Genomic DNA, 26,373 nt, shown 5'->3' on the forward strand with positions numbered 1-26,373 from the left:
GTTTGAGGGCTTTCGTGTGCTGGCTGTGAAGCCGGAGGGGAGCTCCGGTGCACTCCGGAGGAACACGGCCCCACTCCGGAGGCACCTGCCCAGCAGGGAAGGAGACACTCCGGAGCAGTGCTGCAGTCAGCCAAGGTAAGGTACCTAAGGTACCTACCTACCTACCCAAGGCAAGCACCGGGCTACTTCCTTCCTTCTTCTCTAGCAGCAAAAACAAACAAAGCCAGCCTGGCCAGATCAGATCTTTGACGTCAACCTCAAAAACCATTCGTCTTCCCCTGCTTGACTCGGGCCATTGCTGCCACCCGAATCCAGTACGATGCTGACCTCTCCGAGAAACTTCGCCGGCTTCAAGGCATATCTAAATCCACTGCCCCGGCCTCAGCTCCGTCTCTAGGTCCATTTCGGTGGCCGGGGTCGCCGTTAGAGTATAGCGATCATGTTGTCACGATTCTCCACCAGCTGGACGAAACAGGCAGGGTTTCGGCGAGTTCGTCTTGTGGAGGAATGGGACGCCAACATCGCAAAACATGCATGCTCAACATGGTGCAGAGATGCGAAATCGATTTGGTCTCATGGCCAGCTCCAAGTGCTCAGCAATCTTCCTCGATAAAAACGGCCCCTTCCTGAGATATCTCTGAGCTGCTGAATGCCCCGGTTGGAAGTTGAACTTCTAGGAAGGCTTCGTCGCCCTGACCGTGCCAGAAAAGGCAGCGAGAGTGCGAAACCGTTTTGTCCACCCACATCACGCTCGGATTCAAGGTAACCCAGCCAGATGAACGCATCAAGCAGCCCGCGGGAACCGACTTATGGGGATAAATGCGTCGATTCCAACGTGAAAACAAGCGATCAATGGGGTTGCTGTCAGCAAACTACATAAGAGCGGTCTTAGGTCCGCTAAAGCCGCTGGCGTGGACCTTCAGCGGCCCAGTGCGTCCACTGGATCGTCGCAGCACACTTACAGCTCGAGATTTAGACATGGAGGAATATAAACCAGAGACCTTCCTTATGATGGCGCATTCCATCAAGACATCATCGTCTCATGCGCCATTTTCAGTTCGACCAGAAGCTACGAGCAGAAAACTGACATCATGGTTAACGTCGCGATCGCAGGCGGTACCGGCGCCGTGGGCAAGACCCTCATCGAGGTGATGGCTTCGCAGACGAAACATCAAGCCGTCATCCTCACCCGCAAGGTATTGACTACCGCACGAAGTTTGCCAAAGTTGTCTCGATACTGATTGCACGTCATCAGGCGCCCAGCCCGGAGGAAGAGGCTCTCGCGCCGACTTACCAGGTCGACTACTCCAATGTCGACTATCTCAAGGCCTTCCTCGAAGAACACAACATCCACACCGTCATCAGCGCCTTTGGCATCAACGCCACCTCGCTCGCGACATCCCAACTCAACCTCATCAAAGCCGCCGACGAGTCCTCGGTCACGAAGCGCTTCATCCCCAGCTCCTTCGCCATGCGCTACCCCGAAGAGTAGGCCCAACCTCATCGTCCTAGTTTCTGAATACCTCAGCTGACCAACGCCCTGACAACAGCGGCGTCAAGATGCTCCCTCCCCTCGAACACTACTTCACCTCCCTCACCGCGCTGTCCTCGACATCCCTCGAGTGGGCCGTCGTCCTCAACGGCACGTTCCTCGAATACTTCGCCCCGGCCGCCCTCAAATCCCACCACCCGCACAGCGTCATCGTCCTCGACATGCACCACAACGCGGCCGCGATCCCGGGCGACGGCAACACCCCCGTGACCTTCACCTACACCTTCGACGTGGCGCGCTTCGTCGTCGCGGCGCTGGACCTCGAGCGCTGGCCGGCGGACCACGAGCTGCGCATCGTCGGCGACGAGCTCACCTTCAACGACTTTGTCAAGATGGCCGAGGAGGTCAAGGGCGTCAAGTTCGACGTCGTGTATGATGATGTGGAGAAGGTAAGGGCGTCGCAGATCTCGGAGCTGCCTGGGCACAAGGCCTCGTACGACAAGTTCCCCAAGGAGCAGCTGCAGTGGTTCCTCGCTATTTTCGAGCTGTGGATGGCGACCGGGCTGGGCAAGGTTGAGAGGGAGGGCAGTCTGAATGAGATGTTCCCCGAGATCAAGCCGCTGACGGCGCGGGAGATGCTGGAGAAGTACTGGAAGCCATGAGAGTGCTTGTTAAATAGAGGATGAGAAGATATCTGCGAAGACGGTTCCGGCCAATGGTGCCGTAAGTGACCACTGTCTCCGGCGGGGGGCTGTTTAGGGGCAAATAACAGCGGGCTGCTGCACTGAACCACTGTCTATGCCTAACCTAATGACGCTGGAACGGACCAGATGGCCATCCTGGAACACCCCAACAAGATCCATGCCCGTATTCTTCAAGAGTTAAAAGCCGAATCCTCCAAATGCTTTACTGACGCTGTTCACAGCCACGCATAGAAGTACGCCAAAAAGGCAAAAGGAAATGCCGACCTACCCAGGGATCGAACCTAGAATCTTCAGAGTATGACTAGAAAGCCGAAATCTGACGCGATGCCATTTCGCCAGCAGGCCATGCTGGATTGATGACTAACGAATAGACAAATGCAACTTAAGTAGGGAAGAGGGGGGCGGGCTAGACCGTTGAGGCGATTGATCGTCCCACTCACGATGTGGGGACGGGAGGCTCGTCTGCCTGCGTGATGTGGATGTTAGTGGCCATGTTTTTGTGTCCAACCCAGGAAATGCGGTTCCGCTTATTGAAGAATGCTTCAAGAATCAAGCTGACTACAGAAATGATACATTCGGAGTACTGGGTATCAAAAACGCATCACGATGCTTCCTCTTTAGGGGGCTCTGCGTTGGAGTCCTCGGTCGTCTCTTCACCCTTCGCACCCTCCTTGGCCGCCTCAGGGTCCCACACCGCTTCAATGATGCTCATCCTACATCCCTTGGGCCGCAAAATCTTAGTCAGGACGAATCGCTCGTCGGCCGCCTTAAAGAGAGCCCGATACTCGTCCTCATTACGCTCCTGCGCGTTCAGCACAGCCAGCATGACCATGTCCATTCCACGCATAATCCTTTCATCCCATGGGTTCTCTTCTCCAGGTTGGCGTAGGCACTGATCCTTGATTACAACCTTCGCGCCGGGCTTCAACGCAGGAACCAGATTCTTGAGGATAGAAACAGCGTAAGGCGTGGAGTAGTTGTGCATGATCCATCGGAAAAAGAAAACTGTTGAAGGAGTAAAGTCAGTCGCTTTCTGTGAACCAATATCAGACACTAGAGGACTCACTATCGGCATCCTTCACAGTTTGTTCTTTGAAGAAGTCGTGTGCCATGAACTCGATGCGTTCGGCGATCTGGGTGTCGTCCGACACCGGCTTCGGGGCTGAGTCAATCGTTTTCTGAAGATCCTGTACGACGAACTTCATATCCTTCCACTTCTTCGCCAAGTCGACGCAAACGAAGCCCTGGCTGCCGCCGATATCCACCAGCGTTCCGCCTCTAGCATTAATGTCGCTAAAGTCGTATGAATCAACGAGGTGCTTGACTTCATAGCCCTCGCCGCCTGTGAGACTGACCATGGCGCCGCCGAAACGCTTAGCTCGAGCCGGATCCTTGCCAAAGGTGACGAACATCGGCTCCTTGTCCACGGTATCAAATGCGAAGTTGAAGCCAGTCCGTGTGAGTGAAGTGGCCTCTGGATAGGCTTTGAGGGCTTGGAGAACATGAGCAGAGGCGGGGAAGTTGTCTTCAAGGTTGTAGCCAACCCAGTCCTGGAGCGACTGGTCCTCTGCCAATAGGCGGGACGCTGCAGTATGAGCGATCACGCCCGGCGAAGGCTCGCGGAAAATTCGGTTTGTCATAGCATGGCGAAGTACACGCGCGAGGTTGACAGCGTCGAGAGTGGTCTTGGTCTGCAATTCCACCAACGTGATAGTGCCGTCGATTGGCACGAGTTTCGCTTTGCAATGTTAGTGTTAAGACGCACGAAGATGAGCAGCTTGTTGCTTACCGAGACCAAAGTGGTTGACCAATTGAAGGCTCAAGCTGTCTTGCCACTGTCGAATAGTTAGCTTGGAAATTCAACAGTAGCAGACCGCAACGTACGCTCCAAGCCTTCCACCTGACGTCTTCTCGGGGTCCATGAACCAAAGCCTCCAGCTCTCTAGTCGCAAACATGATCTCCATCCGGCTCTTCTGAATGTCCTCGGGAAGCTTGGGAAAGTCAAGGGGTCCCTCGGGGTCCAGACTCGGCAACGGCATGCCATTTTCCTTCATGTACTTTTCCAGCTTTCCGGTTTCCGCCGCGATCTTCGTAGCAAGCTCTGTCAGTCTTGACGACGAACTTGCAGGCTCGCTTGCCGCCGAGACTTCCGCCTTGGTAACCTCATCTTTAAGAGTACCGTTTGACCGAGAAGAAAAGGGTGACAAGGACAGGCGGTTCTGCTTCTTGCCTTCGGCCTCTCCGGTGTTTGATGACGGACTGGTGTTGAGCCACGAGCCGAGCTTGAATTTTGTCATTTTACAGGTGGGTTTTGTAGCAAGATTTGCTTCACCCGGTCTATTACGATTAAGAGTTCCTTTTTCATGTCAGCACATCCCCACTTCAGTTAACGAGCAACGCAAGAGATGTCCAGTCCTCCTTCACTAGTATCCCAGCACCACTGGCTGTAGACACAGCCATGCTTGGCTGTCTGAGCTTCACAGCTTTGCAGACTGCCCATAGCCTAGCTGCATGGTGGGAACACCAGAAGTCTCTGAGAAGCCAATTTCAACTCTGATAGATTGCTTCCCCTGCTCTATTATCTGCCGGAGATGAATGACGTGCGAGTTCCACTGACCGTCAAGTTTGAAGGGCGTCAAAACCAACGCTACGCCTATCAGTGCTGTGATGGCAGGCTCGGATTAAAATCAACGCTCGATGCTTTGGACGGTAGTGATGCCGCTCGGGCCGTTGTAACACGAAAAAACCCGAGGCCTCGGACTTGGGCTTGATTGACGTAGGTTTCGGGGTATGTGTCACAGAGAGATCAGACACGGCGGCTCTGCGACACAGGACGGCAACCAGGAGATTCGGTCGAGCTTTTTTCTTCGGGGGAAGGAAAGCTCGCGCCATCAGGACCCAGGCGTCTGGGAAGGTGTCTGTTTTTAAGGATGGGCCCAGATGTCAACAACGGCCCCTCCTGTGCTCCTGGGTGACGGGCCCTGGATGTGGGCGGGACAGGACCAGACCGGGATGGGTGCTGAATCGTTGCGACGATATCAACTAGCGCGGCCCATGCTTCTGCGGTCCGACGCCATTGGTGTTTTGTTCATGGGCCGTTTCCTTGTTCCCCGTCTCTTTTGTAGCTAGTGGGCTTCCACCCGCTCTTTGGAGTCCAGCGCCGCCCGGAGGCGACGGACGATCGCGGAGGTCATGGACCTGGCTGGAAGGTGTTCCTGAGACGATGGCCACGGGAGCATGGTTCCATACGACGGTGCAATGGACTAGCAGCTCTTGGGACTGCGAGAAGAGGGGAGGTCGAAGGAAGGCAACTTGGCAGGCGGTAGTCGATTGTGGCGTGGTATTTGTCCATCCCACTAGTGTAATCGACTTCCTGGCACCCTTGAAGGCCTGGATGGGAACATACTGCATAGTACCAATGGAAGTAATTAGTAAACCATCCGAACGGGAGAAACGGCTGGGCGATGTTGGTAGCAGCGGCGGTGAGAAGTCTATCTTCATCGTTCAGGGACTGTCGCGGACTGTAACGGCGGTAGACAGGGGGCGGGGGGTGAAGACAGGAAAGACAGAAAAGACCAAAAAAACAGGACAGGTTCCACTGGGACGGGTCGGCAAGCATGCGTCTGCGGGCACTGGGAACACAACAGCTCCCCTCCCCCGCCGGCATTTGGGCGAAGAATGGACTTGGAAGGCACTTCTGGCCAATCATGCCCTGTATTGCAGCACCTACCTTACCTACGGTACCATGAGGTGTTCCATTGTTTCAGCGAGCCAGGGCACCGGTCGCTGTCGTCCCCACTCTGCGGGCGGGCACCTCAGTGGAGGGTGTTCCGCCATTCTGGAACTGGAAACAGCGTCCACGTCTTTGGCACGCGATGCCACCCACCCACCACTACTACGCAGTACACCACCTCCTCCTTCCGAGTCCTCACAGGCTTCAAACTTGGGCCCAATCCATCCAATCTGCAACTCCCCTCAACACCACCCATCGACTTCTCATCACCCGATCCCACGACGATGCAGCACCCCCTCTGCAGCAACGACTATTTGGCAAGACCATCATACTTCTTCCGGATACGCTTGCAGAATGCTGCACCTAAGAACCTTAGAGCCCCTCCCAATCGCCACCGGTTTGCCAAGGACCTTGAAGTTGGACCGTCTCCAAAACCACACCACACCACACCACACCACCACCACCACGCAACCAGCGACGCCAAACCCGTACGTCCGTATCCGCGGAGAAGAAACACAGTCGGACCTGCATCCAACCTGCTTGCGGTCTCCTCGCTACTTTGTTAGCATCCGCTTTGCTCAAGATCACGACACATCATGCAATTGCGACTGGGCAAAAAATAATTGTCTGCGTTAACCGCATCGACTATCCTACACATCCACAAACTCCACCGGCTTCTGCCCATAGACCACCTTGAGCGGCATATACATCAGCACAGAATTGTCATAATACGCCTTCCTGACGTTGACGAGGAAAAGCTCCGTTTGCTCCGCCGACCAATGTAAGCCCCGCGTGAAAGGCCCCAACGCGATGGCCTGGAGTCCATCCAGGAGGATCGTCCGCCAGTACATCCCCACGGTCTTGAGCACCCTGTTACGCGGCCATGTTCCTATGGGAACGTGGAAAACTCTCTCCGTCACATTGCAGAATCCTGCTTCGCGCATCATGTTCGCCAGCCGGTCCCCCGCCGCCAACTCCAAGTCGACTCCGAGCTTCACCAGCCCTTCACCCACGAGACCCCAATACTCAGCAACGGGGTGCGTTGCCGATAGTGAATTGTTGGCCGAGGCCGGGAAATGGTGCATTTCCTGCAACTCCATCCAGCCTCCAGGCTTAAGGTGTCTGAGTCCTTGTTAGCAGTGGCATGGATGCTGGGCGTGACCTGTCACTCACTCGAGAGATCTCTGGAGGAGCGTCTCCCAGTCCTTGATGGCCACAACGGTGTGCCGCGAGTGAATGTAATCAAAGTGGTTTGCATTATACAGCCACGCACTTTCGACATCGTCAACCTCGAACTTGACGTTTGGTGGCACCCAGTCTGGCTGAATAGGGCTGAGATCCACACCGAGAACCTGGGCACTTGGATATTGGTCGCCCACTTCTCTGTCATTAGCAGATTCGATTCGCACGGCTGCCTTCACTTACTCTCAATAGCCCAGGCGCCTGTGCCGGTTCCGAGATCCAGTATGTTCTGAGGGAAACGCCCGATCGGTGCAAAGTTGAGCTTCTGGCTACAAAGAAGCTTAACCATGGCATGTTTCATGTCCTCGCGCTCCTGCTCGACCTCATCGTTCGGGAAGTTGTACCGCCCTTCTCGGAAACGATGGTATCGCCGCCCGTTCTCGTACATGAAGTCTCTCACCGACGACGTAATTGATGTGCTGCCATTCGACTCTGTGTCTGTGTCATAACCAGCATCAGATGAGTCTCTCGCGTCGAAAAGATTTAGCTCGTTCCTGTCAACCGCAATGAAGCCCTCGGCTTGCGTTGTGGCCTCTGACGACTCTTGTGCTTGCTGCTCAGCAGACATGTCAGGCAGAATGCGGACTCCATTGGGATGCGTCAAATGAGGCTCGAACGCCGCAGAACGGTTGCCACGGGGCGATAGCGAGTTGCGTTGAGAGTAGTCGTCGGTGTATTCAATGCCGGAGGTCCCGTTTCCATCGCGGTTTGCCGTGCCGGTCCCTGTCATGAGCGCTTCGATGGGCTCATCGGGTGACCAGTAAGGGTCTCGCGACTCTGTTGATGACCCGACCGCATCGACGACAGGGTCGAAGAAGGCGCGCGTCGAGGGCTCAACCGCAGCGGTTCCTGACATGATGTGGTCTTCTCCGGCGTTCTGGACTTTGACATTCTCATCCCAGGGCTTGAGACCTTGTCCGAAAGCCGCACCATGTGTCGTCGAGTTTACATCTCGGCGAGGGATGGAATAGTTGACCAGATTTCTGGGTGGTGGGTGCCACCCTCGCCCGCTCGCGGTCATTGTCTCAGACACCAGATCAGTAATATCAGTCGCGTATCCCGCCTCGTGCCTGGGGCTGTCCAACCTGTCACTCCTACTGGATGACATGGGCATGTCACTCTCGGCGGCGGCGTCCATTGCCTGTCGTGCAGCGTGGGCGTCAAATAATCATCGCCAGGCAGCAATACTAATAATTGCTTTTTCTGATGCGTTGGCTTCGCAGAGCTGGCTGGTGGTGGTCGAGGGTGCTGAAAGATGCAATCACATGCTAACCCAGCCAATGACAAGGTAATTGGCGTTCCTTTAAACGACGGATGGACCCTTTATGACGAACGACCTCTGTTGCATGGCCTCAGCTGTGGCAGTAGTCCCATCCATGCTATGTATGCCATGCCATGCCATGCGTGCCACACCACAACCGGCCAGGGGAATCCGCGGCCGTGCTCAAGCGGGCGGAAAGGCCTCCGCATTTAGCTCACGCTTGGTCAACCAGCAGGCAGCAGAAAGTGGCACGATGTTCAAGTCAGCACCAGCACGAAAGCTTGCATTGCAGTGCTATCCGCAGTACCGATGAGGGTAGCAGAGAGCTGACATGGATGCTCACATCTGAGCGCAAATAAGCTCAATCTTGTCGCCAAGGCGGGAGGATCGGGGTGATCCCCCCAAAGGCGCTAACCCGTCTCACATCCCCGGTGCGCCGTCAGTGCAGGCTCCTGTTCATGTTACGAGGGGCTGGAACATCCCCTTTGATCCGAGCTGCATCGGAAGATATTCGCGTCTAAATCAAACGTCCTCTGCACGCTGATATCTTCATGTCAGTCTTTCTTCTCAGCCCAATGGCTATATTCTACGATATTCCACAGGCTCTGAATCAGTACCACAGCTAAGATCCTTCGGCCAGGGGCCCGTGACTGCGCCGCGTCATCGGTGATATCTCTTTTCTCGGGCGGGATGTAGTTGCTTGGGTGCTTGTCGGTAGGATTGGGCGGTTCTATATCGCCTCGCCATCCGTACTTGGGCCTACCATACGGCTCAGAGGGCTTCTTGTGAGGGAAAAGCACCAGCCCTTGTCCTTGGGGTAGAGAAGTTGGGTGGTTGCGGAGTCTGCACTGGACATGGTGGCTCAAGAATGTTGGCGATCAGCGTGGGTTGTGTGTAGTTGGAGTCGGGCTCGGAAAAGCCACAGGTAGAGGTGATTACAGAACTGAGATAGTGCAAGTAGAAACCCATGAATGAGGTGAAGGCAGGAAGAGTGACGTGGAGATGGGAGACAGTCTGATCTGTTCCAATGCTAAGAGATTCCGAAAAGGTCTTCCAACACAGGTTTCGTGTGGCCATTAATTTAAATGGGTTCTTTTTGCAAACTTGCATGTCAGTACTGATCAAAGGGCTAGCAGGATTGTGTGGTGCATCAAGGTTGTCGCGTAAATACGTTGAATGTTCTCTACTTGGTTCATAACTTCGAAATATACTATCGCATCCCCTTATTAAGAAGAATGCTGACCTATGCCAAGCTCCTCCACTGTCCTCCTCCAAAACACATGTCCTGTACTTTTGCTTAGTCTATACGGGGAGGTAATGCACAGCCGCGCCATCGGGGCAGCTCCAACACGCAGGCTCATCCATGACATTGTCCTTGTACGCCCGGCCAGCGACCGCCGAATCGCCGATGGCGTCCCAGACGGCCAAGCTGTAGATACCGCACCAACCGGATCCTGGGACCCACGTCCAGCTCTTGCAAGCTGCTCCGAGGCTCAGGCAATACGCGGCACAGTCGGTCTGGGCGTATAGATAGCTACCCTGCACCCCGCCGGCCGGTTGCTGGAAGCCCTTCACGTTGCAATTTGCCGTGGCAGGCGGCGACGCAGCTCGGGAACACACCGCGGCCGCGGAGGCGGACGTGCTCGAGGATGCCGCGCTCTGCGACTTTGAGCTGGCGGGCGTCGTGGAGGATGGCGATGCGGTGGCTTGCGGGTAGCCGACGAAGAGCGGAAGCGAGGATGAAGAAGAGCTCGACGAAGAAAACGAGGACGAAGATGAAGACAAGACGTTTGCTGGAACGATGTTGGCGCAGTTGTGGCAGAGCATACTCATCCATACGACCGGCCTGTAGTCCACAGAAGGCGACAGGGACTTGAGCAGCGTCATGACGGGGAGGTTGTAGAAGTTGCAGTTCCAGGAGACGGTGCTGGTGCGGTCGAGGGCGTATCCCTGGCAGCCGGAGATTCCATCGCAGATGACTGCGCAGCGCTGATACGACGGGTCGAAGTTGTAGTCGCCCAAGACGTTGGGGGCGATGCCCGTTGCGACGGCAATGAGACCCTGCGTCGCTGTCGGATAGCCGGACTGGATGCAGCCGTTGGTGTACCATTGAGCCCCGGTCGGTTGACCGCAAGACGTGGTCGACGCCGGCGCGGAGAATGTTGTCACTGTGTCTGCTAGAGCTGAGGTGGTGGCGAGGGCGGTGACTGTTCCAGATGGTCCTGAAGTTTTAGAGGAAGTCGAAGAAGAACTGCTGCTGAAGGGCGTGCTCGTAGCAGATGAGACGGTACTACTTCTGCTGGTGCTACTGCTGCGGCTAATTGCTAAGATACTTACGCTGCTGCTGATAGAGGACGCGATCGCCTGGTTGAGGGTGCAATTGTAACATTCCGTCACTCCCCATGCGAACTTGGCATACGCGGAGCCATACGAGGTGAGGCGGAAGTAGTTGCCAGGGAGGTTATAGTTGCTCGAGTTGACAAAGTTGTACATGTAGCACGACCACGGAGACAGATCGGTGGGCCAGTTTCCACGATCGATGGCCCAGGTGGTGCAGCCGTTCACACCGCGGCAAGCGCCGGCGCAGACCTCGAAAGGCTTGCTGAAGTCAAACATCCCCGATGGAGCCGGAGCAATGCCTGTCGCTACAGCCAGGAGACCGGACTGCGAAGTCGGGGTCGGCCAGCCGGAGAGGGCGCAAGGGGTCGCGCCGTCGTTGTTGCGCTGCGTTACGCAGGTGCCAGAGGTCCAGGCTGAGGCCGAGAAGACGTAGGCCTCGGAGGGCGGCCTTGTTGTTGCTGGCGCGGCTGTTGTGGGAGATGCAGTGCTCGACGTGGATGATGCAGCGTTTGCGTTGAAAGTTGACGAAGCGGCAGTAGATATCGAGGATGCCGCGCTACTGGTCGATGACCCAGCGCTGGTAGATGAAGTAGCCGCTGGGGCGATGGATGACGATGTTGACGGAGTAGGTGACGAGATCGCTGCAGCAGGAGTGCTGCAAGCGTAGCACTGCTTGTCCATCCAGACGATCCAGTAGTTGCCGTCGTTCTGGGGAGTCATCAGCCTCGCGCCGGCGGAGTAAAAGTAGCACGTCCAGTCAGAGTAGTCGGCCGGCCAGAATCCTCTATCAAGGGCCCAGCTGTAGCAGGTGGACATTGACGCACACATCTGCGCGCAAGCTTGGTAGGCGTACTCGAATAGGTTGCTGTTCTGAACTCGCGGAGCCGGAACACCTGTGGCGACGGCAACGAGTCCGGAGGTCTGGAGGACGCCGCCGGAGAGAGTACATCCGGCAGTGTACCAGTTGTCAGCCGTCGGTCGGGGGCAGTTGGTCTCCGTCACCGTGGTAGGAACGGCGAGAGTCGGGATCCATGAGAACAGGGTGATGGCGCCTGGCCGGACGGCCTTTGTGGAGCTAGGTGTGACTTGAGGCTGAGAGCTCGACGGAGGCGATGATGCTGCGGTTGGGACTGAGGTGCTGGCAGTCGAGACAGGCGATGAAGTGGAAGATTGCCGTATCGTCGTTGAGCTTATCAAGGGCAGCGTGGACGTTGAAGCAGCCTTGCAATTGTAGCATCCCGCCGAGAAATACGCAACCGAACGATAGTTGTTGTCAAAAGTTGTCCAATAGTCTCGCGCGTTACCGCCATAGATGTAACAAATCATTGATGTGCCTTGATCAAGAGCGTACGCTGTGCATCCAGGCACCTGTTTGCAAGCTTGGGCACACTGCTTGAACGGCCCCTCAGAGCTAACAAAGCCTGTGATGCCCGTCGCGACCGCAAGGAGACCAGATGTTGCTACAGGAGCACCGGACAGATAGCAGTCTGGCGGCGTTCCGAACGTGCAAGCAGCAGAATCGTAAGCCGGCGCAGAGAAGGTCAGAACACCGGGGATGACTGGAGCTTGTGTCACGGCGGGTACACTCGTAGAAGACGACGAGGTTGTGGACGTCGTTGCCGCCGCAGGCGCAGGAGCAAGGGCAGCCAGGTCTCGTTGCTGGCAGCTGTAGCAAGTCTTTGCAAAGTAGACGACGGCGGCGAACTGAGTGTTGTAAGCGTTGGGATGGTATTTTCCAACCTGGCCCGAGTAGAAGTAGCACCACCATGTGGAGGCTGTGGCATCGGGGTACACGCCGACGCCGCGATCCAGTGCCCAGGAGTTGCACGAGTCGAGGTTGGCGCAGATGCCGGCACACTGCTCGTACGCTTGCTGCATGTTGCCCGAGGCAGGCACAGGAGACGCAGTGGCTTTTCCGACGATGTCGATGGTCGCTACAGGCATCCCAGACATTGTGCAAGTCGACATGTACCCGGGGCTGCTGCATGTCCCAGCCTGATACACCCCCGCGAGGTACGTGGGTACGTTGGCGGCCACGTTCGTCGCAGCCGGAGCAGCAGTTGTCGATGGAGCGTTTGTTGTGGCAGGTGGGACATACGTTGCCCAACCAGCATTGCTTGTTGTGCTTGAGAGCCGAGAAGAGCTGGTGCTTGTTGTTGAAGGTGTTGCCTGGATGATCACCACGGTTGATGAGACGATGACGGTCGAGCTGCTGGAGGCTGAGCTCGATGACGGAGCTGGTGCAACAGCAACATCTCCAATGACGATGGGTACTGCAGTGGCAGGGCAGTACTGAACGATAATCAAGGTCGTGATACCGGCGCTAGTAGGCATGCTGGTCACCGTGGTGTAGCTTCCATCCGTTGTCCAGATCCTGCTCGAGTAGATGACGGTGCTTCCAATCATCATAGTCAAGGTACACTCTGACAGCACAGCTCGCTTCGACGCTCGCTTCTTCAAAGCCTCAGTCTTGTAAGTCAACTGTACCACAACGGAGTCGTCACTCTGCAGGTCAGGAGCAGAAGCGGCGGCGACTGTGACAGAGGCCTGGCCATTGTCTGGTGGTGTAAGATCACTGTGGCCTCCGTTAGAATTGCTTCGGTACGTATTTATGGTGAAAACTTACACTACGGTCTTCCCATCAACGGTTTGAAGCTGAGAGTTGTCGCCAATGGTGGCACCAGCTAGTGACGCGCTGACAGCGTGGGGCAATATAGCATCATTGGGAGCGGAGTTGGCTGAAGGCAGAGTCAATGAAGTGGAGGATCCGGAAGCAGTCGAGGATGTCGAGGATGCCCCGGCAGAGGAAGTCGATGACGGCGCAGGGCTATACTTGTACATATCCAAACGGTTGGGTCCTCCGCAACTCTCACTGGCGTCGCCCATGCATTTCATGTTGCAGGTCGAAGAGCCTGCAGACGTAGCAAGCGGGTTTACGGTGTTACCCGCCCAGCACTCACGCGAGTACTCGATTCCAAAGTTGAGGTATCCCTTTGATATAGCCCAGTCTGCGCACTTCTTGACGGTCATGTCGTCGGAAGCATAGAGGTCGCCAAACGTTCTGCCGTTGGCGGCATCGTCGGTCCAGCATCCGAGGTGTATGAAGTCGCCCACACGATCGGCAGCCGTGCTGGCTGCGCTCGGGGCAGCTGCAGGAGCTGAACTTGTGCTGGAAACTCCATTGGCGGTGTCCAATGTATACATGTTCAGCCGAGCTGGGCCACCGCAGAGGCTGGTAGAGTCTCCTGCGCAAGCCATGTTGCAGTCTGTTTGCTGAGTAGCTGGCAGACTCAGCGAGCCAAGCACATTGCCACACCAACATTCCTTGCCTATGCAATATCAGATCAGTAGTTGAACTGAAGTTGTCCCCTATAACTGCTTACCGTATTCAACGCCCATCCACGCACTGCCGGCACAAAATGTGGCACACATATCAGGTGTCATGGCATCATCAGCACGCGTTCTGGATAAGGCACGTTGGCCCTGGACAAGATCACTGTAACATCCCGCAGAAACATAGCTCCCTGCCTTGGCCTTTGCAGAAGGACCGGCAGGAGTCACAATGTTCTCGTTCTTGTAAACGCTTAGTCTGTTTCCAGCACCACATTTCTGAAAGCCGTTGCCAGGGCAGGCGAATGAGCACTCGGTGTCATCTGCGGCAAGAGTAGCAGCAGCAGACAGCTTGCTTCCACACCTGTGTTTTGTTAGTGTCGTAGGCAGAAGACCCTTCAGGGGCTCACTTGCCAGCACTCTCTTCCATACTCAGCACCAAAGTATGCCTTGCCAGCCGCAGCACAGATGTCGGCACATGCTCCCAGCGTCAAGCCGTCGCTACCAGTGACAGTCTCAAGAGCACGTCCATTCGAGGGTTCCATATAACTTCACAGAGTTAGGCATCTTCTTCCAGATAGTGAAGGGCTAAAGCTCACCATCCTTGGTACGTGTAACCATGTTGTGCGGGCAGCGAGACGGCTCGTGGGCCATTGAATGGGACAGATATGACAGTCTGGGCTTGCAATGCTAGCAAGACCGCAGAGCCCAGACCAAAGAAATGAGTGGATTTGGCCATCTTTGACGATGAGCTCGGGGAAAGAGTGTAAATGCGGAAACCGCAGTATAGAGAACGAAAGATCGGATGGACAGCGGGATGGCAAGTATGTCCTACCATCCGGCATGGATTCCGGTTCCCTTAAGTAACGATTGCAATGTCCTCCACGACCTGTATTCTAGCTTCTCGACTTCTGAATCCAGCTTCCACCCTTTTCCGTATCCCACTTGAGACCGACGCCTCAAGACTACTTTTGACGCGGCCCATCCCACAGAGCTTAGGCGATCCGGGTTAGAATTCGTAGCCAGCTAGAGGGACCATCGCTATTCGGAAAGAGAAGTTACAGAGCGATGTCGATTCCGGAAACCTATCCGAGTCCAAAGTAGTAAAGTGCTCAAAGTAGATTTAGCCAGGGGTAAACCGCCATGTGGCTGGCCAACAGCTCTCCAGTGATGGCTCGGGTGGCATCCAATGACTGGCAAGATCGTGACAAGCTAACTTAGCCACCACTTAGCTTGCAAATAGCCTCAGAGAGTTTCCCGCAGCCATGGCGAGGTAGATGAAGAGAACATTGCCAAGAAAAGAAATAATGGCGCTGGGCACCGTCCCGCGTTGAGCGAGCTGCAGGGGCCGCCGCTTGGCGCCAGGAGACAATGAGAGCACATCGGATTGTTGTTCATAGAGACCGATACGGATGAGTCGGCATGGACGAGAAGATGGCTTGCCAAATTCCATACTGGCGGGATTGCCACGAGGGGTTCATGGGGATGCCCCTCCTTTGGACCCTGATCGTCGGGCAGGCCTGTGTGTTTTCCGGCTCTCGGCCTCAGCCCAGACCATCGATCACAGGTTTTATGCTTTGATTTAACCCGGAAGGCATCTCGACCCACATGCCATAAGTCAGAAAACGGCATGACAGCTTTGTCACTTTGTGGGACAGCTCCAGATGGACTGCGGAGTCTGGCATGCCTGGCCCCGATCGAACTGCCGCGCATGTCAGACCTGACAGGAGGAGAGTCAGTCGCGGGTGCTACCGGCGTGGGTTCCAGCCGGCTGGTTCACTTCGCTGCTTCACCCTGAGGCTAAAACAAGCCTTCATTGAAAATTCCAGACCGTCGAGCCCGTTCGCTGTCGCTTCTGGCTTTAGCGTCGCCTAGCGCTCAGCTGAGCTCCGAGTTGGCGGGAGTTTACCTCCAAGCGAGAAAACAACATCGAAATGCCGAATAAGCTTGCTTATCATGCTTGTTTTGGGTGCCAGAGCAATGCGAACTGCGCATTCGGCATGCGGTTGAAGCTGGTAAACTGAATTTAGGGACCACGATGGATACGCCAGAACGGAGGCTCCTGCTCAGGGGCAGCTCTTGCTTAGTCATGCGTTGTCGCACGGGCCACTGGAACTTCACCTTGTGACGTGCTCCCTGACCAACTGACCTGAAACTAAATCTGTCGACGTTCCTGGTACCCCCGAAGACGAAGTCGCAAGCACCCCAAGACATGCAAAAGTTGTACACGGCAACCGTAGATCACACCACGTTTTCCTTGGGACTTCTTGTCAACATTTTCATCCATCGTCATTCGAGTTGACTTCTCCTTGTAGAATGCTGACAAAGCTCTAGCGTTGTGGCAATAGCAAAGGGTAGCCATCTTTCTCCGACTTGCCATCTTCATTTGGTATGATGCTGGGTACCGGGAGCCGTGTTTCTGGACAGACTCATAACTTGCACTGGAGAAGTCCCGAAAATGTCTGGCTGGCATCGAAACCACGGTCTATCATATCTTGTCTCCTCCGGAAAGAAGAAGTTCCAAAATTTTCATCGACGTTGAGGTGCCTAGATCCTGTCGTGATGCCTTCCAACTTATTCCCACGAATCGTATCCGTAACTCAAATCAGTGGCTCACCTTGTGAACCAGGAAAGAAGACACATACATCATGTATTGCCGAATTACTCTGTGGCCGTTGCAGGCTCTGTCGCTGCTGCAGCGGTGGGAGGGGCGGGCGTGGCTTCCTTCTCGGGCTTACGCCCAGTGATGACATAGCTATAAACCATCAGTATGGTTCACAGGAATGATCCAAAAGCCAACGTCAATTATGAACTTACACCGGGTAGTAGGCGTGGAAGTGTCTGTTCTTCAGATCCTTGCGCACGTCGATGAGGAAGATGTTGACCTCGTTACGCGTCCATTCGAGGGCGCGCGTGTAAGGCGCCATTACCATAGCCTCCAAACCGTTAGTGACGTTATCGTACGTCCAGGTGCCGATGTTTTTGTATCGCTGATCATTAGGCCAGTCGTTGATTGGCCACTTGTGGAGTTTCAATCTAACGTCCACGAAGCCAACCTCAAGCATCATAGTCTTCAGGGACGGTAGGTCAAACCAGGGGCGTCCCATCTTCGCAGCCGCTTCCTTGAGCAAGATTGCCATCCTAGCGAACGCGCTGTCTTTGGGGAACGTGTTATCATCGGAGAAGGGCCAAACGTCTGCTTCCTGAAGCTCTAGCCAGCCGCCTGGTGTCAGGTTTCTGCGCTCATTATCAGTTGTGAAGATTATATAACTTCAATGCACTGTGAGCATGATGCTTACTCAAAGCACTTGGTAAGGTATATCTTCCAGTCGCTGACGGCCGAGGTCAGCAATCGACTGTGGATGTAGTCGAAAGGCTTCGAGTAGGTCCAATCCTCCTCTAGGTCATCGATCTCAAATGCGACGTTAGGGAGTGTACTAAGGATAGCATATTATTAGTAAGGTATGCTCTGAAAGGCTGTGATGGGGCAAGAACTGTTTCTCACAAAGTCGGCAAAGTATGAGAGAGATCTACTCCGAGAACCTGTTTAAACATCAGGTGAGTTGGCCGAATCTCCCAAAGAAGAAACATCACAAGCTTGTCATCAGGGCGACTAACCTCAGCCTCGGGATGTTCCTCTCCGAAATCAAGAGCCCAGATCCCTGTTCCTGTACCAACATCGAGGACTCTTCCGACTTTAGCGTTGGGATCGCAAGGGGGAGCTAGGCCGAGTCTATCATCCAGCGTATAGATCCAGATCTCGTGCAACATATCTGCCCGTGTGTGAAAACACCGCATCGATTAAGGACACGCTGACAATACCTAATCTCTCGGCTTCCCTTTCGTCGTTGGGCCAAGAGTATTCTGAGATTGATTAATCCAAGTTCACTACCCGCAGATATGGGCTGTCTCACTGCCGTCTTTGTACCGATGGTAGGTTCTGCCATTCTCAATGCGGTATTCGAGAAGAGAGCTGCTAACACTGGTACTTGACGATGCGACCGCCTGGGTGATTGCAACATAAGCATATTAGTCTTGAGTCCATCCGCATCGAGTCGCATTTGTTTGGCATCCCAAAGGCTTCTTACCGAGATTTCCGATAGTCCGTCATCGGTAGCCTGATCATAGTCAGCACCAAATCTGAGCCTCGACTGATAATTAGACTTACCTCATCACCAGCAGCTGCAATCTGCACTTCCTGGTCCGCTTCAGCCATGTTTGTTCAAGGATAGGTTTCGAGAAAAGATTCCACTGGTCTAATACACAACTCCAAGAAAGACTTTCCAGAGAGTCACACAGAATTTATGGAAAAATGCAAAGTCGAGACCCGGCCGAGGTTTGGAGGCACACTCGTCCTTGTTGTGGCCGCACCAACATCCTGACTGCAACCCCTCTTCTTCAACAGGGGTTTGCAGCAACCAACAAACGAAAACCCGCATATGCGCCGTGAGAGTCTTTCCTCTTTCGATTAATTCTATGGAGCGAGGAAACTACGGCGGCGAATGAGAGACTCTCTGCATGGGTAACAATCGCACAGGTGAACAGGACGGACAATCTTCTCCTACACATCGACGTATTCCCGGCCCTGCTGCCTGTCTCCCCGGTCGTGGACCAGGGAACAGGTGGAACTGGTGGAACTGATGACATACCTGCGAAAGGCATACCGGATGCGGCACCTTCCAACTTTGGTAAATGCTTTATTGAAGACAAACTCCATTACCGCCAGAAGCGAACAGCTTGGAACGTGGTCTCCTTGCAGACATTTCTGTCACCAAAGCCCGCTGAAGATTCAAGGATATGCCAAGAAATAAGAGCCAGTACCGTTTTCCTCAAGATCGTCCTCACAGCCAAAAGATCCGATATATTCAGATGAACAATACAATTTAAATTCAATTCTTGACGCAAATCTGATTCTATTAGCATCGCTCGGTAATAGGATAAAAGGGTGGCCATCTTCCTCCGACTTGCCATCCACGCTCACGGCCCAATTTCTCTTTCACGACGACCTTTACTGTTCCTATCGTGTAAGCCAGTCCATCATGAAGGATCCGGAGAAGAATGCGTTGGTGCAAGTAAATATCGCGTTGTTCCCATGCCGGTGCTGTGCAAACGAAAGACTCTAGTCCCCAGTATTACTATCGAAACTACTCAAACCGGCGTCACGCTTTCTTATTTCACAACACCTTGCTTATCACTCTGATCGAGCACGCCATCAACATGGACGTCTTAGTCGCCATTCCCGAAGACGTGCGGCGAAAGTACTCTAATTACACGTCGACACACCCTCAGAACCCGCTTTCATTGCTCTACATCTCCATTCTTCCTGTGCCCTTGTTCATCGACGGACTGGAATGGACCTTGCCGTTGCATGCGCTCTCGATATCCCGGATCTCAGATCTAATGGGAGGACCAGTTGCTCTCTTGTGGGTAGCTGTGTTCAAGCTCAAGTGTGTCAACATATCTAGTCGTTGAAGCGTCCGTGACAAGTCTGTTGTTAGCGTGGAACTCGGTCCAGGTGGCAGTGCTCGCCGAAGTCATAGCCTGTTTAAACCTCGTGCCCACGGCAAGTTATCTGCACCTGGCCCCTCTGCTGACACAGTTATATTATGCCAGAATGAGTCTCTTCTGTTTTGGCGTTCATTGACGTATGTCGTGGTCCTGGGTTTCTACCTCAGCGGTGTATCATCGGTTTGCTGCCTCTGCTTCAAGCGTCAAATCAGATAGTTAAAAAAGCGCAAGCGCGACCGCAACTTCTGCTTCTGGTTGAGCATTGTCTTGGTTATAGTCAGCAGCTGTCATGTGCCTATTACAAGAGTTGTTTGCCATCAGTTATTGGCAGACATGTTCGTTCAACTCCATTGTGGTGGACTTGACAAGTATTTGCAGGTGTTGGGCAATGGAGTCATTGCGACCTTCATTCAACAGCACTTTACAGATTCCTTGCGAAGCATTATGTTGTACGCAGTTACCAAGACCCTCTAACAAGACTAGGAGATCGAAGACGAAGAAGACGAAGAAGACGAAGAAGACGAAGAAGACGAAGAAGACGAAGAAGACGAAGAAGACGAAGAAGACGAAGAAGACGAAGAAGACGACGATGAAGACGACGGTGATGACGACGGTGGTGACCAGAAGGATCTCTTTCAGCAACTACGCCCTTGCCTACTGAGCAAGCTGTCAATGAGTACACGTACTACTCATCCTCTTATGTATATCAAACTTATTATGTTGCCCTCATTTGGAAATCTGGTTAAAGAAACAGGAGCAACGCATAGTAATGTTAAAAGCTTTGACTGGCGACCTAGGGCAGCAGCCAAAGCGAGATCTCGCGCTCGCGAGTTGGAAGCGAGCAGGTTACAGCAGGCGGGTCACCGAACTTCAAGCGGGGCCCGTGTTTGTTGAACAAGACAAGAGCAAACAACGCGGTTCAACGGCTAAATGAACCTCATCGACCAGGGCACGTGCAGATACCTCGGAGAGGAATAGTAATCACAGATGAGCTGGAGAACAGAGGGAAGCTATCAAGCTCGATGCATACCACAGAATAAGGTCGCCAAGTTTAAGCCGTCAGAACCCGTCCACAATCGGGAAGAAAACTACCTCCAAGCTTGCATCAAAGCCCACCGACACGGGGAAATATCCCAGTTCACTCCGCACCGGACCCGAAAATACGACCCCACATCGGCAACTACGTCCTCGTCCCGCCTCCGCGCTCGGAGACGGCGTCAATCTCCCCCGACCGCGACACCGCAACCACAAAAAGCAGAGCGTCATACCTCACTTACGCAACCAACCAGGCACCGCTCAAAAGCCACAAACAGGCACCTACCAACCAACACACACATACACCCAACCCAAGGCAGACACGGAAAAGGGTGCAGGCAGCATCCATCTACAAATGCGTCCCTCACGCCTCCGCACCCTCCTCCTCCCCCTCACTCGTCCTACCACCACCACCTCCCGCGCATTCTCAACGACGCCTCAGTCCTTCAAGTCCAAAATGCCGCCACCACCGCCAAACCCTCCCCTCGCCTACACCACCCTCCCCAAACTAAACCCCTACCTCGTCCCCTACCACCCGCTCCCGTCAACCACAGACACGGACCCGCGCACCCTAGTCACGCACCGCCTGGCCGTTGGCGCCGCCGTCCTCAACCTCGCCGCCACCCCGCCAAAGGTCCTCGTCCTCCAGCGCAGCGCCCTCGAAAAGGCCCTCCCGCACAAGTGGGAACTCCCCGGCGGCGCCGCCGAGGCCGTCGACGGCAACCTCGTCGCCTCCACCACCCGCGAGCTGTGGGAGGAGACGGGCCTGCGCGCCAAGACGGTGCTCGGCCTCGTGGGCAGCTACGAATGGGCCGGCTTCGGGCCCAGCCTCGACGCCCCCGTCGGGCCCGGGGAGCAAGGGTTCGCGCTGCCCGGCGGCGGCGTCGGGATCCGCGGCAAGCCGGTGGAGGTGCCGTCGGTGCAGACGGGCGGTGAGGGCGAGAGGTCGCCGGAGGCGGCCAAGGGTCGCGACGCGTGGAGGAAGTTTACGTATCTCGTCGAGGTTGAGACGGACGGCGAGGGCGACGCCAAGGTCGTGATTGATCCCGAGGAGCACGAGGCTTTTGTTTGGGCTACGGAGGCGGAGGTGCAAGCGGATCGCTCTGGGAAGTTCCAATTCGACTGGACTTCGGAGCATCAGAAGGCTGATATTTTGAGAGCATTCGCGATGGCCAAGAAGAATTAGGAACCACGAGCATGGGGAAGTGGCATAGACACAGCATGATTAGAAGCGAGCGGACCATCGCCGCTTATTCAGGCATCTAATATAGGTGTAAGAGAAAGCATGCCTAACTTCGCCTTCGAGGCTCTCCTACTTCTTCTTAGACCCCTTTCCACCACGACCGCCCTTGCCCTGCTGGCCCTTGGCACCGCCGGCGCCACTGCTACCACCAGCCATCATCACCCTCACCTTGCCAACAGGCACGCAGTTGAAAGCCTCCTCGGGCTTGAGTGCCTTGATCAACTCAACTTCCCTCGGCCACATCTTCTCGCTGTCCTGCGAACGCTCATCAAGAACACCCTTCTTGGCAGACACTGCCTTCCACGTCTCAAACACCTCCTTGACAGCTTTGCCCTTCTTCACCGCACCGGGCTGGAGCTTCGCCTTGTACTTGAACTTGCCCATAGCATTCCACGGTGCACAGACAGGAATGGCCTCGAGAATCTCGTCCCCTGGCAGAGGTGTGCCGACGAGGTTGTCCAACAGAGTCATTTTACCCATCTCCTCGGCGTCGAGCACCTCGATACCCTCTTCATTCATCAGACGACGGACCTCTTCGTGCTCGGCAATCTCCTTCTGCTGGCGCTGGTGCTGCGCGCGGCGTCGTTCCTTCTGAGCAGCCAGCTCCGCCTCTTTCTGGGCCTTCAGCTGCGCCTCGGCTTCGGCTCTTTGCTTGCCACGAGCAGAACCATACAAGGTCTCGGCAATAGCCCTGTCATCCTCGTCTTGGTCCTTGTACTTGGCGGCAATCTTTTTCGCCTTACCCTTCTGACCTCGCTTGGCAGGTCGCGCCTTGTCGCCGGCTGCCGTGCTTGTTTGAGGGCCGGGCACAGCAGCCTCGGCTGGAGTAGAAGCTCCAGTAGCTCCCTCATCTGTACCATCTTCTTCCTCCTCTTCTTCTGATGTCTTGGTAGCTTCCTTTTCTCGAGCTTCAGCGGCCTTGTCTTCGTCAAGCATCAACTGCTCAACTTCATCGACTGGAGGCTCGACTGCATCAGCGCCAGAGGCCGACTCTTCAGTTGCGAGCTTTTCCTCTGAGTCATCTTGCCCGTTCTGCCTGAAGCCCTGAAGAGGGTTGTCACGAGGCTTCTCGTCATCCTCCTCGTCACCAGATCCGATGTCAGACGCGTCATCGATTTCGTCGTCCTTGGCTCCAGCATCTCCCGCAGCGTCGACCGCATCTGGCGCAGACGCTGAATTAGCAAAGCCGTCATACAGCCTGTGCTTCACGTGTCTGGCCTTGCTCTCTTCGCTAATCTTCCACATGATACCAAAGCCCAATAGCAATTGCGCCGGGGGCAAGAAGTTCTTCTGGCCGCGAACCATGAAACTTCCAGTGGGGAGATACTCTCCGGTCGGGGCAGACTTGGACACCTGGTCAGCTTTCACCCACCAGGCACCCATTCCTGCCTTGGAATCCCAAGCACTCGAGCTGCAGACGGCCAAAGTGCCAGCCTGCGCCAAGGTCGAGGGAGGGATCGGGGCATCGGGGTCGCTAGGGGTGTTCTTGATTATGACAGTCGCGGCGCCATGAATGTCTGCGTGAATGTAAACGTCGCCCTTGCGAAGATAGCGCTTGTACAACATTTCGTTCTGCTGGGCGTCTTTGCCACCGAGAACCAGATAACCGTCGGTCGAAATGAACCAGATAAACTTTTCGAACCAAATCTGCTTGCGGATCGGCGCGAGAACCGCTTTCTCCTGCTTCAAACCCTTTCTCAACTCGGCCTGGATCTTTTGTTCGGCATTCTTGAGCGCAATCTCCGTCTGCTGGACTGTCTTCTCCTCTTTCTTGGCAGCAGACCGCTTCTGCTCGTAGTACTCTCTTGCGTTGGCGTAGGGCGTCAATCCAATGTTAACATCCACCTCCAAATGCTTTGCTGTTTTCTGCTTATTGCTCGCTGCCTCATCTTCGCTGTCCGATGCATCCGAGTCGGTCTCGTAGTTCGAATCTTCGTCCTCAATATCCTCCTCCTCGCCAAGCAACAAAGTAATGGTGTTGTCTGCGAGGTTCAGGGGTAGCTTGATAATCTCGGCAACGGGGTTGCCGCGCTTCTGTTCGCGCTCGATGAGCTTGCTGATGTCGATCCAGTCCATTCCTTGTTGAAGTAGACCATTAACGGCGTCCATTGCCTCTTGCACACGCTCCACGTTCGCCTCGATAGCCGTGGCCTTCTGTACATTGAGTGACTGCACCTCCTGAAGACCCTCAATGCGCTTTGCCTGATCATTCCGTGCCGCCTCAAGCTTCCTTTTGGCTGCCGCCTCTCGTTCTGAAAGTTTAGACTCAAGCTTCTGGCCCTCCAAGGATGAGAAGAATTCGTCAACGGTCTTGTTGAAGCCGTCAAACTCGAGGACTTTGATCGTGGGGTCGTTCGCAAACTTGTTTGGTAGGAAAGGATGGAAATCTTCGTAAAGGAGGTCTGATCTCTTCGTTTGCCCCTCCTCTGCCGGTGTCTCGTCCGGTTGGTTCCTATACTTCGCAAATATGTAGCCCTTAGCAGTAGCAGAGCTGGTGGCGTCCTTGACTATGCTACGTGCCTCTGTAAGGGCGACCAGAAGATCGTCCAGCAGGGTCTCATTGTCCAGAATCTCAGCTGGCTTCTTGCTACCGTCAAAGCCGGTGGTTTTGAAGGAGTGGTCCACCAAGATTGGAGGCAGCTCGGTGATTGTCGTAGCCAAACTTCTCCTCAACTCGTCTCCTGGCTTCGACTTGCTCTTCTTGCCTGCCGCAGCGGCCGCGGCGCTCTTCTCAACCGAGGCCTTGAGCGCATCTCGTATTCTCTCCTTTGTGAGGTCGGGGACGCCGTTGAAGTTTTGTCGGTTTTCGAGCGAGTATTCCAGTCCAACTCTTTGAGGTTCCTGACCTTCACCCTCGGAGACATTTCGTAGTAGTGTAAGAATCTTGAGATCGGCGTCCGTCAAGATCACGTTCCCGCTCTGCGCGCAATTAGTAATCAGCATTGTGAAGGCAACATTGGTGGTGGTGGTGGTGACTTACAGCAAAGAACTCGAGGAAAAGACGGTACTGGCCATCGCTGAACTGGAACTCTAGAATTCTGTCGGTTCCGATCTGGGAGACCTTGGTCAAACGCCTCGTCTTGAGAAACTTGCGCAATCGCGTGACGAAGGCAGAGGGCGCCGCGGCGGTCGTGCGCGTAAAGTCTGTGAGGTGGCATCGGAAACCCGAATCGATTATGAGCTGCTTCTTGTTGTCCGGCTTGGCAAACTTGAGCAGTAGGATCTTGGAGGAGAGATCGTAGACGTTGGCCAGGCGCAAGCTGACCAGGTTCTCCTGGAGCTCATGGGCGATGACCTTGACGTCGATGGAGGAGAACCGTTGCTTCATGATCACGGTTGTATAGTCTCAGGCAGTCTATATCAGAGTAGTAGAAGGTTTGCGCCGGGTGTTTCGCGGCAGCTTTCGGTGTAGATGTGTGCCGACTGCGGCGATCGACGACAACGAGGGGCAGATTCTGAGGTGATTGAATAATCGCGGGGCAACTGTGGCTGAAGAGCCGCCTTTGCAAGATTGAACGCCACAATGACGTCACGTGCCTTCGATGCTTCCTCCTTTGATGCCCTTTGATGGACACCGAGGCTTGCAATAATAGGAGTGCCAATGCAATTCACTAAATACTGGTCATGTTTTGCATGGTTTGCATCAATTCTATGACTTTGTTGACTCAGATCTCACGTCTGCCTTTCCAGACTCTATGACGCAGACCGAATTAGGCGCCACACTTCAAGCTCCATAGCTCGGTGGCCAGTCACCCAGTGTCTACTAAAGCTGACAAGCTGATGCTGACCGAGCTTCAAGAGGTTTAAGGGCTGACAGCTCTGCTGACAAAGGCAAAGAGGTCTAAACTTTGGCCTCAGACAAGGCCGCGGTATGGCGTATTCTAACTTGCAAACTAGTTTGACAGACGGGAACGATGACAGCGGCGCCTAATCCAAGGGCCGTGTCTTTGTCACCGCTAGGCTTTGGTTGAACGTCAAGTCGTCTACGCATGCCGAGGGGACATCTCAATCGGGGTCGACGAGACACGGCTTCTTAAGAGAACCGTTTCACTGAGCGCAAGTATCGAAACTATGGTAGGAGGCCCTCTCCATCGTGGGATCGTCTTTTTTCAGAGCTAGACATCCGCAATGCCAAGAATGAGGCATTCCCTTCGTCTAAGGCCACTCCTGTGATATATTCACCACTGACAGATGAGTAGGCCAGGCCATGCTGAACTGGATTGAACGGAATTTGGCTCTCGCCTAGCATTCGGCCCTCTGTCGCGCTGCTACAGACAAGCACTGTACAGCTGTCGCCGCAGTTCGAATGCATCGTCGGAGCCCCAATAGACACGTCGTCGCGAGACCGCCGCTGGATTCGCGCCGCCATCTCCATCGGCCAGCGCATCACCGTGGAGGTCGAGCAAGTGGCGGTGTCTGACCGTACGTCCATGAGTGTCTCGCCTCTGTCCTCAGGTCTCGTGGAATGGGATCCATGTCAACTC

General features: G+C 54.7%; 8 protein-coding genes across 8 annotated transcripts; 3 read left to right on the plus strand and 5 right to left on the minus strand.

Moving 5' to 3' along the window:
- Positions 1–1,091: 1,091 nt before the first annotated feature.
- BOA1-0 (Oxidoreductase BOA1) lies at positions 1,092–2,154 on the plus strand (the record flags this gene model as incomplete). Its single annotated transcript, XM_032028721.1, has 3 exons — positions 1,092–1,196; positions 1,256–1,488; positions 1,551–2,154. 3 exons carry the CDS (start codon positions 1,092–1,094, stop codon positions 2,152–2,154), a joined length of 942 nt encoding a protein of 313 aa, XP_031891343.1.
- A 643-nt stretch (positions 2,155–2,797) lies between these two features.
- Positions 2,798–5,608, minus strand: cmt1 (Chlorophenol O-methyltransferase; the record flags this gene model as incomplete). Its single annotated transcript, XM_032028720.2, has 6 exons — positions 2,798–3,201; positions 3,263–3,934; positions 3,986–4,031; positions 4,081–4,553; positions 4,815–4,844; positions 5,377–5,608. 6 exons carry the CDS (start codon positions 5,606–5,608, stop codon positions 2,798–2,800), a joined length of 1,857 nt encoding a protein of 618 aa, XP_031891342.2.
- A 972-nt stretch (positions 5,609–6,580) lies between these two features.
- Positions 6,581–8,310, minus strand: LAE1-8 (Secondary metabolism regulator LAE1; the record flags this gene model as incomplete). The annotated part of the gene is made up of 3 exons (XM_032028715.1): positions 6,581–7,052; positions 7,104–7,308; positions 7,356–8,310. 3 exons carry the CDS (start codon positions 8,308–8,310, stop codon positions 6,581–6,583), a joined length of 1,632 nt encoding a protein of 543 aa, XP_031891521.1.
- A 1,425-nt stretch (positions 8,311–9,735) lies between these two features.
- Positions 9,736–14,842, minus strand: CGGC5_v011183 (WSC domain-containing protein; the record flags this gene model as incomplete). Its single annotated transcript, XM_032028714.1, has 6 exons — positions 9,736–13,348; positions 13,400–13,685; positions 13,734–14,102; positions 14,157–14,467; positions 14,536–14,652; positions 14,703–14,842. The coding sequence occupies 6 exons, from the start codon at positions 14,840–14,842 to the stop codon at positions 9,736–9,738; spliced, it is 4,836 nt and encodes a 1,611-aa protein (XP_031891522.1).
- Positions 14,843–16,764: 1,922 nt separating this feature from the next.
- On the minus strand, positions 16,765–18,319 carry LAE1-7 (Secondary metabolism regulator LAE1; the record flags this gene model as incomplete). The annotated part of the gene is made up of 9 exons (XM_032028713.2): positions 16,765–16,858; positions 16,921–17,340; positions 17,403–17,540; positions 17,609–17,646; positions 17,722–17,876; positions 17,926–17,967; positions 18,018–18,108; positions 18,192–18,221; positions 18,272–18,319. 9 exons carry the CDS (start codon positions 18,317–18,319, stop codon positions 16,765–16,767), a joined length of 1,056 nt encoding a protein of 351 aa, XP_031891511.2.
- An 842-nt stretch (positions 18,320–19,161) lies between these two features.
- On the plus strand, positions 19,162–20,272 carry CGGC5_v011185 (uncharacterized protein; the record flags this gene model as incomplete). Its single annotated transcript, XM_066152491.1, has 3 exons — positions 19,162–19,175; positions 19,227–19,526; positions 20,095–20,272. The coding sequence occupies 3 exons, from the start codon at positions 19,162–19,164 to the stop codon at positions 20,270–20,272; spliced, it is 492 nt and encodes a 163-aa protein (XP_066008207.1).
- An 831-nt stretch (positions 20,273–21,103) lies between these two features.
- Positions 21,104–21,832, plus strand: CGGC5_v011186 (uncharacterized protein; the record flags this gene model as incomplete). The annotated part of the gene is made up of 1 exon (XM_032028711.1): positions 21,104–21,832. The coding sequence occupies one exon, from the start codon at positions 21,104–21,106 to the stop codon at positions 21,830–21,832; it is 729 nt and encodes a 242-aa protein (XP_031891513.1).
- A 126-nt stretch (positions 21,833–21,958) lies between these two features.
- On the minus strand, positions 21,959–25,217 carry mtr1 (Ribosome quality control complex subunit 2; the record flags this gene model as incomplete). Its single annotated transcript, XM_032028710.1, has 2 exons — positions 21,959–24,808; positions 24,870–25,217. The coding sequence occupies 2 exons, from the start codon at positions 25,215–25,217 to the stop codon at positions 21,959–21,961; spliced, it is 3,198 nt and encodes a 1,065-aa protein (XP_031891514.1).
- Between the last annotated feature and the right edge of the window lie 1,156 nt (positions 25,218–26,373).

Source organism: Colletotrichum fructicola (assembly GCF_000319635.2).
Source record: "Colletotrichum fructicola Nara gc5 chromosome Unknown KSG_Nara_v1_contig06, whole genome shotgun sequence".
In the NCBI taxonomy this organism is placed as follows: domain Eukaryota; kingdom Fungi; phylum Ascomycota; class Sordariomycetes; order Glomerellales; family Glomerellaceae; genus Colletotrichum; species Colletotrichum fructicola.